The sequence below is a fragment of the Diospyros lotus genome, chromosome 2, assembly GCF_014633365.1.
Source record: "Diospyros lotus cultivar Yz01 chromosome 2, ASM1463336v1, whole genome shotgun sequence".
NCBI lineage: Eukaryota > Viridiplantae > Streptophyta > Magnoliopsida > Ericales > Ebenaceae > Diospyros > Diospyros lotus.
The window spans coordinates 42510491-42523307 of NC_068339.1; the positions used below are offsets into that span (position 1 = coordinate 42510491).

Sequence of the window (12817 nt, forward strand, 5' to 3'; positions counted from 1 at the left end):
TATTGTATCACGTGCATCGCATGGGTCAAGAACTAGTTTATACATTAAATTTGTTTAGGCTTGATTCACTATGATAACATGTTAAACTAAGCTTGATTCGTAATGGACTGACAAAGATAGGGCCATGCAATTCATTTGTGTCACGTCTTTAATATCAAACAAACTCTAGAATACTCAAATTATATTAAACACTTAAATACATATAAATTAAATTAAAATTGATAACACTTTATTTATTAGACCTATCAAAGACTTAAATGAAAACGTACCAAACAAAAACCTAAACAAGAGGTAATGGCATAAGGCCATCTCAAACGGCTTTTCCATCTCTAATCGCCAAGTCATTTGTAGTGATCCAAATCCAAATTCAGCCCTTTAACGTTGTTCGCCATTGCTAAAAAATTAGTGAAGCTCAAAACCATTGCCAAGGTTGACGACCCAAATCCGTGCCTCAAGCTTCGCTATATCTCCCCACCATAAAGGTCATCAATGCTAGAAAAAAAGACCGACGCATGCAGGGAAGGCGAAATTGGTTGTCAATAAAAGTTGCAAGTGCGACGAGAGCAAATCCCACGAAGATGTGTTGAATGATCGGCGGAAGCAATGACATCCACTAACAAAAGAACGATCGGTGGAATTGACGATGAGAACTAACGAAAGCAGCGACAATGACCATCAGAAGAGTCGTCAGCAGCGACGTGCTGAATGATCGGTGGCGTTGCTTTATTTATTTGATTGGGTTTGTGATTTTTTCCTTCTTGTTTTATTTATTTGATTATTTTGTATATTTGATTATTAATTACGTGTATATGTGTATTTAATTATTGATTTGTGTATATGTATATCTGATTATGCTGTGTATTTGATTATTGATTATATGTATAGAGTATGGTTAGAACACGTACAATTTTCAAGGCAAAATATGGAGTGAATTTTTTATAATATAATAAGAATTGAAATAGGGAAGTAGATTGGAGATGGTTTAAGGTTGACTTTAGCAGTTCCTATCCCCATTGCCATCTCCAAATTTGGCGAACCACCCTCGATTTTTCTCTTCCAACAGCGTTCATTGTCATCTTCAATCGCCAAATTTTCGATGAAGAGAAAAGAGTTGCCAGCAATGGCGAATGATTTCTTTGAGGTTCATCATCACCATTTCTCCCCCTCCCTAATGGCCATTAATAGAGAAAAAAAGAAAATGATCAACCGGAGAAGAGGATGACATCGACCAAATAAGAGAATGATCGGCTAAATCTGGTGATTGCGAAGACCAATGGAGGTTGTGGCAACCAGCGGTGCCCATCAGTAACCAATGGGGACTATTGATGAGTAGCGGTAGGTTGTGACCATCGGCGGCTTGCAGAACAACTCCACAAAATAGCTTCGCGTTTGTGAGGTTTTTTTGAGTTTTTTGTTTATTTATGTATTGAATGAGTGATGTTGTATAGTTGTGTATTTAATTATTAATTTATGTATTTAATTATTGAGTTTGTGTGTATGTGTATTTGAGTGATTATTTTTTTAAAAAATATTAGTAAATTAATTTAAAAATATATTAAATATTATTAATATTTAATATTGTACTATTTATTATTAAATTATAAAATAAATAATAAAATTTTATAATAGTTAAAATTATATGTAAGATAAAAAAAATAGAATTGAAGTTTATTAATAAATAAATAAAATAAAAAATTAAATATAGAAGAGAATAAGAATTATTGGAGTAGATATGATTTTTAAAATAAAATTAAAATAAAAAATAAATTATTTATAATATAATAGAAAATGAGAAGAGAAAGGGCTCGAATCGTCCTCAGTAACTCACCACAAGAAAAAGCCTCAATTCAAAATTCCCGTCAAGTCTGTACGTTCTTCTTCAGAGAAGAAAAACCCTGTGAAAACCCCTCCACACCACGAGAGCTCTCTCTCTCTGAGGATGAATGGGTCAGGGGCAACAGAAATGGGGGATGAATTTCCTGAGTTTACACTGTCTGAGGTAAATGTACTTCACAGTATTCTCGCACCTTAATCCGCTTGAATTTTCTTAAAAGTTTTGAATTATCCCCCCTTTCTTCCCACCTGGCCAAGAATCTGCCATTGCTCATCGTTTCTATTATTGAACTACGTCGTGCAAAGTGCCTTCGCCTTTTATTGTTCTCGGATTTCTTGTGCTGTGATTGCATTTTTTTACACTATCGCGACACTCTCTTGATCGGTTAATCTTCTCCCCAGGATGGGTTTCCTTTTGAGTTGAAGCATGTGTTAGCTTTATTTTGCATCACTACATGTCTTGTGGGGATTTCACTAATATATTTCAATCTGTGATAGATTGTTAAAATGGAGAAATTATTTAAACAAGAAGGAGTAGATCGTTCGAGTCGAGACTTCTGTCAAGAGGTTGCTGCCAGATTTAGGTGAGTCCAACTTATGTACATCTTATTACAACCAACAATGATAGACCACATTTCTAGGTAAAGAACTGAAGCTTGTGCTTGTAGAGAAAATTCTTGTAAAAATGTTAATTTTGGTTAACTTTGTTCGCCCTTGGCATGCCCCATTCTGTGCAGTGGCTCTAGATATCGAAGGGGACAATCTTGTATAAAATGGGAACAGGTTTCTCTCATTCTCTCTCTCAATATTCAAAATTTATCGTATTCTAATTTAAACCCTTAATAGTCCTTATCTTAAAATTTTGTTGATCGAGGTTCAAAGTTGGTTCCAAGATAAACAAGGACGACTCACAGCTGAGCCCACCACTTCACTGATTGTACCTGGCGAATTTCATCCTTCCTTAGAGTTGGCCATAGTGAGCACTACACCTGAAACTCCTCTAAAATCTAAAGGTTCTCTTTAGCTCTGAACGTGCTTTTTCTTTACTTATCAATTTTATGTGTGATTTTTGTGGAGGTGCTGATTTAGTGTTTTTCAACAAATAGATTACATATATGTCACCCCATTTATCAGTTTAACCCTTACAAGAAAAGGTTGCCTTTACAAGGCTAAGAAGCATGGGTATTGATATGAAGAAACATGAATGCACTGGAACAGAAATGACTAAAATAACATGGACACTTACAATAGTGACCCATAGAAAGATAAATTTTATCTTGTATTTATGCGCACGAAGATAATCCGAGTTCTACATGTTAGGAAATAAGTGTGAATAAAAACTTGTAATATCTATTTTAGGAAGTTTATTAATAGTCAAGTTTTGATTTTTGAGTTACACATTTCTTTAAATTAAAAATCCAAGGGCAGAGAGGAATAATAAATATGCTTTTAATTGTACAATTGATTTTCAATTTTTATTTAACCTTCTAATTTGACTTTAATTTGTTTTAGTGGTGAACTTGCATGATGCAGCTATGGAGACAGTTGTCTTCCAGGTCTCAGAATATATCTAGTTCTAGGAAAATTTAAAAATAATGCAACACATTTTGATAAATGTCTATTGAAGAATCAATTGTCAATCAGCCAAGATTCATCCCAATCAATTTCTTGTGATTGTGGGATTGACTATGGGATTGGTTTCCAAGTTTATTGTTTGACTTATTTGTACATATTTGATTATGCTTCCGTTCCTCATTGTTTCCTTTTTGTAATCTTTCCTACTTTGTAAATCTCTACTTGTACATATAGGGTGATCGACCCTATTGTATCTATATACGGAAATATTATAGTTCTTCACATGGTATTAGAGCAATCTTCCTTGGGCGTTTTTCCCGCCTTCATTGCCTTCTCCTATTTCCCAGCCCTCTTTGTCCCTTTGGCCTTCACTGCCACCATCGCATACTTCTTGTTTAGCCCTCATTGCTTCTAGGGTTTCTCATTTTTCCTTGTTGGCCTTAACCATCGCTGTTACGTTCCACGGTTTTGCCACCGTTGCAATTCTGCGGAGTGTGGTCCTTCAAGTGCAGGCCTTTATTGCCGGAACTCCATCATCCTTGTGCGTGTCCAAAGCAGGAATACTAAGGGTCATGACGTCAGTGAAGGGGTTTCCTTGATCTGCTGGCTGCATCCTCCATTGTGCCTGACCACTTCACTGTCACCTGGGAAGACGAAGGGTCGTGGATCTTCTGGTTGCTACTACTGTGACTTCCTGTTTTCCGACAAAACCACTACTTGCAGTGGGGAAGACAAAGGGTCACTAGATTTGTAACTCGCGGCCACTGCTATTGCTGTTTTCGGCATTGCGACATTATTGCTCTGACGTGTTGCTGCGACCTTGCTGTGAATTGATCTTTGGTTCTTTTTTCTGCTTCAAAAATTTTCAGATTTGTGAGGGCCCCACCTATAACATTTCCTAGCAAGGTTAATCGGTTCGCTGACCCATCTCTTCTGTCTCCCGTCTTGACAAGATGTCTTCAATTTCTGCAATCAGCAACCCTAGCCTTACTTTGGCTGATCCTAACACTGGTATGTTGTTTGGAGCCACTTCTAGTAAGTGTCTCTCTGCTTGTTCCTTTAATGCTAATGAAAGTCCACATCTTACTTCATGGATTCTTGCTTGACTCGGGAGCAACCTACCATATGACATTGTCTCCCACCTTTTTTGAAACCTATAAGCCTCTTATAGGAAATAAGGGGATTGCTGTTGCAAATGGCTATCATCTTCCAATTGCTGGTCAAGGCAACATTAATCTCATCCCAAACATTTCATTAAACAATGTTCTTCATGTTCCAAAGCTATCCACTAACCTTTTGTCCATTAGCCAAATTACTAAATCTTTGAATTGCAATGTTACATTTTTTTTCCACATAGTGTTTTCCAGGACCAAACTTCAGGGAGGAAAATTGGATTTGCTAAGGTTAAGGATGGACTCTACTATCTTGAGGCAGTGAGCACTTCTAATGGATTAGGGCAACAATTGGCTCTCTCATAATAAGGTATCTCCTCTCATGCTACTACTTCCAAGATCTTACTACAACATTGTTGGTTTGGCCATCCCCCATTTAGCATATTAAAAACTATGTTTCCCGCCTTATTCCACAATGTCTCTCTTGACAATCTTCGTTGTGAAGTCTGTGAACTTGCTAAACATCACAAAACTTCTTTTCCTTTGGTTAATGAAAAGTCTGCTTTACCTTTTTCCTCTTAAACCATGGTAATGTGCGGGGTCCATTAAGGGTTCGCAATTGCATTGGGGCTCGATGGTTTGTTTCCTTCATTGATGATTATACTAGAGTTACTTGGGTTTACCTCATGAAAGACAAATATGAAGTTTCTACTATTCTTCATATTTTCTGTCAAATGGTCAAAACCCAATTCGAGGTGTGTATCATACGATTTTGATTGATAATGCCAAGGATTACTTCAACTAATGTCGTGGCTGAAAGGAAAAATCGTCACCTCTTAAATGTCACTTGTTCCTTGTTGTTTCAGTCTTGAGTACCTAAACAATTATGGGGGGAAGCCGTGCTAACTGTAACTCATTTGATTAACCACCTACCCTCTTGATCCCTTGACAACAAGAGTCCTATTCGGCTCCTAATGCAACACTACCTGTTTGTACCCATTTCTTCCACTTTGCCTCTAAGGTTTTCAGGTGCATAACCTATGTCCATCTTCATCAACATAATCGTGATAAGCTTGACCCTCGGGCGCTCAAGTGTATTTTCCTTGGCTATTCTAACACTTAGAAGCAATATAAGTGCTATCACCCATCCTCTCATAAACTTTTTGTTTCCATGGATGTTACCTTTCACGAAGATATCCCCTTTTTCTTTTCTCCCCAACCTCATTTTCAGGGGAAGCACTATTGTGAAGATGAGGATCTCACTCCAGACACTCATCTAAACCTTCCCTCACTCTCTCAATCGAGCCAACCTTCTTCACTCCCTTCACCAGGGTTCCTTGCGTCGCAACCTTCCACCTTATCTCGTCAATCTACCCCAATTCAGTTAGATATTGATTGTGATGAACACATGGCCAAATTACAACAACCAACCTTGAATCCACAAGAAACTTTCGTTTACTCAAAAAAGGAAGGAAGTTGATCCTAAACCAACTCAATTTCAAGATTCCTGCTTAAATGAAGGTAATACCGCTATTGATATCCAATTTCTATAGAAGAACCTAAGTCTCATGATCTTGATCTACCCTTTGCATTAAAAAAAGGCACCAGGGAATGCACAAAACATCCTATCTACCCCATATCCCAATTTGTATCCAACCATAGATTGTCCTCTCAGTGTTGAGCCTTTCTTACCTCATTGGACACTACAAAAATCCCAAATTTGGTTCATGATGCATTGAAGGATAAGAATTGGACACTTGCTATGAGTGAGGAAATGAAAGCACTAGAGAAGAACAGAACTTGGGAGGTTATACCTAGACTAAAGGATAAGAACCAATGGGATGTAAATGGGTGTTTATAGTGAAATACAAATCTAATGGGGCTCTCGAGAGATACAAAGCAAGATTGGTAGCAAAAGGATATACACAAACGTATGTGATAGATTATCAAGAAACACTCTCTCATGTAGCCAAGATGAATATAGTTAGAATACTCATTTCTCTTGCTGCTTATTTTAATTGGCCATTGTTGTATTTTGATGTTAAGAATGCCTTCCTCCATGGTGACTTGGAAAAGGAAGTTTATATGGAGCCTCCATTTGGGTGTCAAATCCTTAGAGATTTGACAGTGATTCTCGAGAATTCTAGAGAATTAAGGAAGAACTGATAGAAATCAGAGGGAGAGAGAGAGAGAGAGATAGAAATGGGAAGAAATTCAGAGTGGATTTGAATTCAATTTCTTCATGCCTCATTACATGGAATCGGGTCCTTTATATAGAGGATCCCACGACCACACTCTCGCCAAAAGTGATTTTATTTACATAGTTACCCCTTCTAGAATTAGCTTCTCAACCTCCTAACTGCCTGCACATGTAGACTATGCCACTTGCATGGCACATTCTCCTTTCTAAGTACTTATATTGTGATAAATTCCCCTCTGCTCGAAACATTTCTTATCCTCAAGAAATGTTGAGTAGACTGGTTGCTTGGGGAAATTGCCTCAGTAAGTCAGGTAAGTATTCCCAAGTGTTGTTGTCTTGGTGGAGATTGAACCACTTCGCCAGCACTTGTATGATGGGAGCTCCATGCTTGTACAAGACTCTTTGATCTAGTATTGAGCTAGGCTTTGCTATAACATCCGCATCTCTAGACAGTTGAGGTATGCTAGAGTCTACTTGCTATGTTCCCATCGATCTCTTGAGTAAGGAGACATGGAAGACCGGGTGAATTCTTGACTCCTCGGGTAGCTATAATTTATCCATCACCTTCCCCACCTTGGCTTCAATTAGATAGGGTCCATAGTATTTGGGGCTTAACTTGGTCATTTGTCCTCGAGCAATTGCCTTGAGATGGGCTAGCCTGAGCTTCAGATATACTCTCTCTCCCACACTGAACTCCCTTTCACTCTTTCGTCATGCAGTTCTAAGCCAGAGCTAACTCCTCTTTGAGCTATTGCAACACCCTTTGCCTCTTCTCTAGATATGCCTCCATCGTAGCCACTGTGGTGTGTTCTCCTACTGCTGGGAGTAGTGGGGGCTGGTAACTGAACAATGCTTCAAAGGGGACCTCTTAATTGATGCATGGTGGCTGGAATTATACCACCACTCTGCAAGAGAAATCCACTTATGCCACCCCTTAGGGTGCAAAAAGCATAAACACTATAGGTAATCATCCACACGTTGGTTTACTCGTTCAATCTGGCCATTTGTTTGAGGATGGTAGACTATAGACATTTTAAGTTTCTCCCCCAAGGACTTCATCAACTCTTGCCAAAATAAGCTGGTGAAAATCTTATCCTTAGATTATCAAGCTTGGAATTCCATGTAACTTCATAACTTGATCCAAGAAGGTCTTGGCCACTTCTTGGGCTGAATAGGGATGAGTTAGGCCAATAAAATGTGCGAACTTGGTGAACCTGTCAACACGGCTGCTGCATACTTGAACGATGTAGCAGATTCATGGTTTCAAAGCTGGAGTGCTAGACAATAGGAATGGAGGTGGCCAGAGTTTGTAGAGGAATTTTGTGCCAGGTTCAGTGAAAGAAGCTTGACGGATGTGGTGGAACAGTTTAATAAGCTAAGGCAAGATGGGACAGTGGAGGAGTACCAGGCCCGATTTGAGGAGCTGAAATCGAGGTTAGGACACACCCACCCAATGCTAGACGAGCAGTATTTTGTGTCTAGCTTTCTTAGCGGACTAAATGATGAGCTTAGACCCATGGTGAAAATGCTACAACCGGCGATAGTCAGGCAAGCGGCTGAGAAGGCTCGCTTGCATGAGTTGTCCCTGGAGCCCTTCGCTCGAAAGCACAGACTCTTACAAAAAGGGTCTAGAGTGGGGTGGCAAGGCTCGGCAGGGGGGAGTCAGAAGGTTGGCAATTCCCAAGTGCAAAAGGGAAGCTACCCACCAAAGGCCCCAATTGTAGCCAATCCCTTACGGTCCCTTACATGGGATCAGAAATGACAAATGGGCTTGTGTTTTAAATGTGGAGAGAAATATACAGTGGGGCACCAGTGCAAAAGAGCATTAATGCAAATGGAAGGGGAGGATGACGAAGGTGGAGATGATATGCCTGACGAGGAAACCGGGAAGTAAGTGGAAGAAGAGGAGGAAAGAGGGCAGATTTCACTTCACGCCTTGGAGAGCCACCCTTCAGAGAAAACGATCAAAATCAGAGGTAATGTTGGGAAAAGGAAACTTCTGATATTAATAGATAGTGGGAGCTCGCATAGTTTCTTGGACGAGAGCACAACCAAGGAACTACTATGCGTTCTCCAACCCACCATTCCTCTATATGTCACGGTTGCTAATGGTCACAAGATGATCAGCCGATACAAGTGCCAGTGGTTCAAGTTACAGGCATCAGCCAACGCCCCGAGTGAGGTACAATTTACTGACTCTTTACATTCTTTGTTGTAATCACTTGTATTAGATTAGCTTGTATGTCTCGAGAGAGTTGTTTTCTTTTGTTGTTAGCATTTGTATATCACTTGTTTTATTCTAGAAGGTTTGTTTCTAGAATGGTTAGTTAGCAGATTTGTTAAATCGGTTAGTTAGTTGTAACTTCCGATAGTTTTTTGATAGCTTTTCTGTTATCGCCTCTATGCTGTATAAATAGAGGTCGGGTGTTAGTCTTTTAGAGCAACTTTATTCCGTCTTGGGAAGAGGGGAAGAGAGGAGTATGCGCTGGTTCTACTTGAGTACTTAGAGGGTATATCTTTGTATTTTGGGTAGGGAAACTCTCAGCAGTTCTGTGTATAAGGCTGGAGAGATCATTTAGTGCATGTAATCTTTTCAAGGTTCATTCAAGATAGTGAAGATAAAGTGCCTAGGGCAGTCTGGATGTAGGTCTTGCTAAAGACCGAACCAGGATAAAATTCTTGGTGTTTCTTGTTCCTTCAGTTTGTGTTTTGTTTTCTGGTTTTATCGCCAATCTTGTGTGTGTCTTCGTGTGAGTGATTCTGAGAGAGTTTCAGTTGTGAATTTGAGTGTGATTGAGAGATACAAAACTGGGGGATTATTCCAACATTCTCTATTGGTTGAATTTGAGGAACTATTCTTGGAACCCACTTCCTTACCTCCAGACCGTTTTTTAGAACACGCCATTCATCTTAAACCAAACATCAAACCCATCAATGTCCGCTCTTACCGTTATTCTCCGTTTCAAAAGGCTGAGATTGAACATCTAGTAAAAGAAATGCTGTCAAAAAAAGTCATTTGGCCGAGTTAAAGCCCATTTGCCTCCCTTTTTCTCTTGGTTAAGAAAAAGGATGGTAGTTGGAGATTTTGTGTTGACTATAGATAGCTAAACACCTACACCATCAAAAACAAGTTCCCCATTCCTATCATAGATGACCTTCTTGACGAATTATCAGGAGCTACAATTTTTTCTATGCTAGACTTCAGATCTAGTTATCACTAGATTTGAATGAATGCCTCAAACATTCCCAAAACCGCCTTTCGCACCCACCAAGGGCTCTATGAGTTCCTAGTAATGCCATTCAACATAACCAATGCTCCCGCAACATTTCAGGCCCTCATGAATCACATTTTCTGCCCCTATCTCAGAAAGTTTATCCTCGTTTTCTTCGATGATATCTTAGTTTACAACCCAACCATGGAACAACATCTAACCCACCTTAAAACCACATTCCAAGTCCTCAAATCTAACCAATTGTATGTCAAAAAGTCTAAATGTATCTTCGCAGAAGGAAAGGTGGAATACCTTGGGCACATAATCATCGGAGACGGCGTGCTTACTGATCCCAAAAAAATTACTGCCATGGTGGAGTGGCCTACCCCTAAGACTGTGAAGGAACTGAGGGGTTTTCTTGGGCTAACCGGCTATTACAGGAAGTTCATTAAGGGGGATGGGATAATCAGCAAGCCATTGACTGAATTGCTCAAGAAGAATGGTTTTGAATGGGGGGAGAAGGCAGCAGCCGCCTTCGGTTCTTTAAAGGAGGCTATGACTCAAGCTCCAATTCTAGCTCTACCAAAATTTTCCAAGCCTTTCATATTGGAAACAGATGCTTGTGACACGAGAGTGGGAGCAGTGTTGGCGCAGGATGGTAGGCCGATAGCTTTCCTTAGGCAGGCTTTAGCTCCCAAATACCTGGGGCTAAGTATCTATGATAAGAAATTAATAGCTGTGCTCATGGCAGTAGACAAATGGAGGTGTTATTTGGAGGGAAACTCATTTGTTATCAAGACCGACCATGAAAGCCTCAAGTTCTTAGGAGAACAAAGGTTACACATGCAGTTACAAAGAAGAGGGGTAACCAAGCTGCTAGGATTGGATTACAGTATCCAATACTGCAAGGGCAAAGATAATGTAGTGGCTAATGCACTGTCAAGAAGGGAAGAAAATGGGGAGTGCCGAGCAGTCTCTGTACTTGTCCCCGATTGGATCAAAGAGGTGTCACGTAGCTATGAGGGGACACACTGGGCTCAAGAACTCATGACCAGTCTCGTAGCCAGTGGGGGTGAACAAAAAGGGTACACATTGAAGGCGGGGCTATTGAGGTATCAAGGGCAGATGGTGATTGGGGAAGACCCTCAACTACGGACCCGAATCCTACAAGCCTTACATGCATCCCCCATTGGAGGACACTCCAGCCTAAATGTTACCTACAACAAGGTGAGACAGTTGTTCTATTGGCCGGGAATGAAGAAGGAAGTGGCGGCCTATGTATTAGCCTGCTCCGTTTGCCAAAAGTGCAAACACAAGCAAGTTCCCTACCCCGGTTTACTTCAGCCATTGGAGATACCAGACCAAGCGTGGCAAAGAATTTCCATGGATTTTGTGGAATGACTACCCCGATCTCAAGGGAAGAGCACTATACTCGTAGTGGTGGATAGGGTTGACTAAATTTGGGTATTTCCTCAGCCTAGCTCACCCCTTCACAGCTTTTGAGGTGGCTAGGATATTGCTGGATTCGGTAGTTAAGATACATGGCTTGCCTTTGTCCATCACCTCAGACAGGGACAAGATATTTACTAGCAACTTTTGGAGAGAATTGTTCAAACAACTAGGAGGTGACTTGCATATGTCTACCGCCTATCATCTGCAAACGGATGGACAAACGGAAAGAGTAAATCAGTGCTTGGAAGCTTACCTACGGTGTGTGTGTTTCTCTAGATCGAAAAGCTGGAATCAATGGTTGCCCTTAGCTCAATGATGCTACAACTCGAACTTCCACAGCTCACTCAAGCGATTGCCTTTCGAGGCACTCTTTGGGTACAAACCGCCGCTCATTCCAGCAGTTATGCACTACTCCAATGTGGAAAGGGATGTGGATAGATACTTAAGGCAAAGACATGAAGCCCTCCAGATTATTAAACAAGAATTAATGGTGGCACAAAACTGAATGAAGCAAATGGCAGATCGGAGGAGAACTGAAAGGAATTTTGAAGAAGGAGATTCTGTTTACTTAAAGGTCAGGAGATTTCAGCAGCAGCTGTTCACGGGCAAGCCCCCTTCTAAGCTGAGACCTAAGTACTTCGGCTCTTTCCAAATAACGGCTAAGGTTGGATGCTCTGTGTATAGATTACAACTACCAGACAGAGTGGGCATCCATCCAGTCTTCCATGTATCTTTACTCAAGAAATCCGTAGGGCCACATGAAGTGGTTAGTGTTGAATCGCCAAACTTGGAGGAGGAGAACTAGGGGAATCTGAACCTATGGCAATTGTAGACAAGAGGGTCATCTACCAAGGGTCCTTACCCTTGATTCAAGTGTAGGTACAATGGAGCAATCGGCCTCCGGATGACACAACTTGGGAGTACCTTTCGGAGTTGCTCAAACAGTTCCCTCGTATGGCTGGACTCTTGTAATTTCTTGAGGACAAGAAATATTTTAAGGAGAGGGGAATTTGTCACGTAGCTAGCAAGATAAAGGGGTGGAAAGGTCCATCCTATTCTGTAACACCTTGGATGAGCCTCGACAGGGTAGTTATGGCATGCTGAGTCACAGCTGCCTTCTAGAAGGATCCCCTAACATCCTATAAAGCTGATTGTACTGGAGCCATGCTCCCAATGATTAATGAGAATCTTTTATACTTTCTCTCTCTTTTCTGTTATCTCTCTTTCTCCCTCACTCCCTCTCTTCCCGAGTCACTGGAATTCTCTTGAATTCTGCTCTCAGCCTTGTAAGTCCCGACGGTGTTGACAATACAGTTCTTCCCTTCTGATTTAGGTAGGCCTTCGATGAAATCCATACTTATATTGTCTCATGCCTGTGCAGGTATAGGTAAGGGCTGTAATTGGACCGATGGGGCTACTATTTCATACTTGCA

The 12817-nt window shown here is 40.6% G+C and overlaps 1 protein-coding gene across 1 annotated transcript in view; it reads left to right on the forward strand.

Moving 5' to 3' along the window:
• Positions 1 to 1829: 1829 nt before the first annotated feature.
• LOC127794549 (protein SAWADEE HOMEODOMAIN HOMOLOG 1) overlaps positions 1830 to 12817 on the forward strand; it is a 45712-nt gene continuing 34724 nt past the window's right edge. Inside the window, exons 1-4 of the mRNA XM_052325727.1 lie at positions 1830 to 1999; positions 2332 to 2417; positions 2571 to 2616; positions 2708 to 2846. Of these exons, the coding sequence (XP_052181687.1) occupies positions 1940 to 1999; positions 2332 to 2417; positions 2571 to 2616; positions 2708 to 2846 (331 nt within the window). The 5' untranslated portion in view covers positions 1830 to 1939. The remainder of the gene's footprint in view (positions 2000 to 2331; positions 2418 to 2570; positions 2617 to 2707; positions 2847 to 12817) is intronic.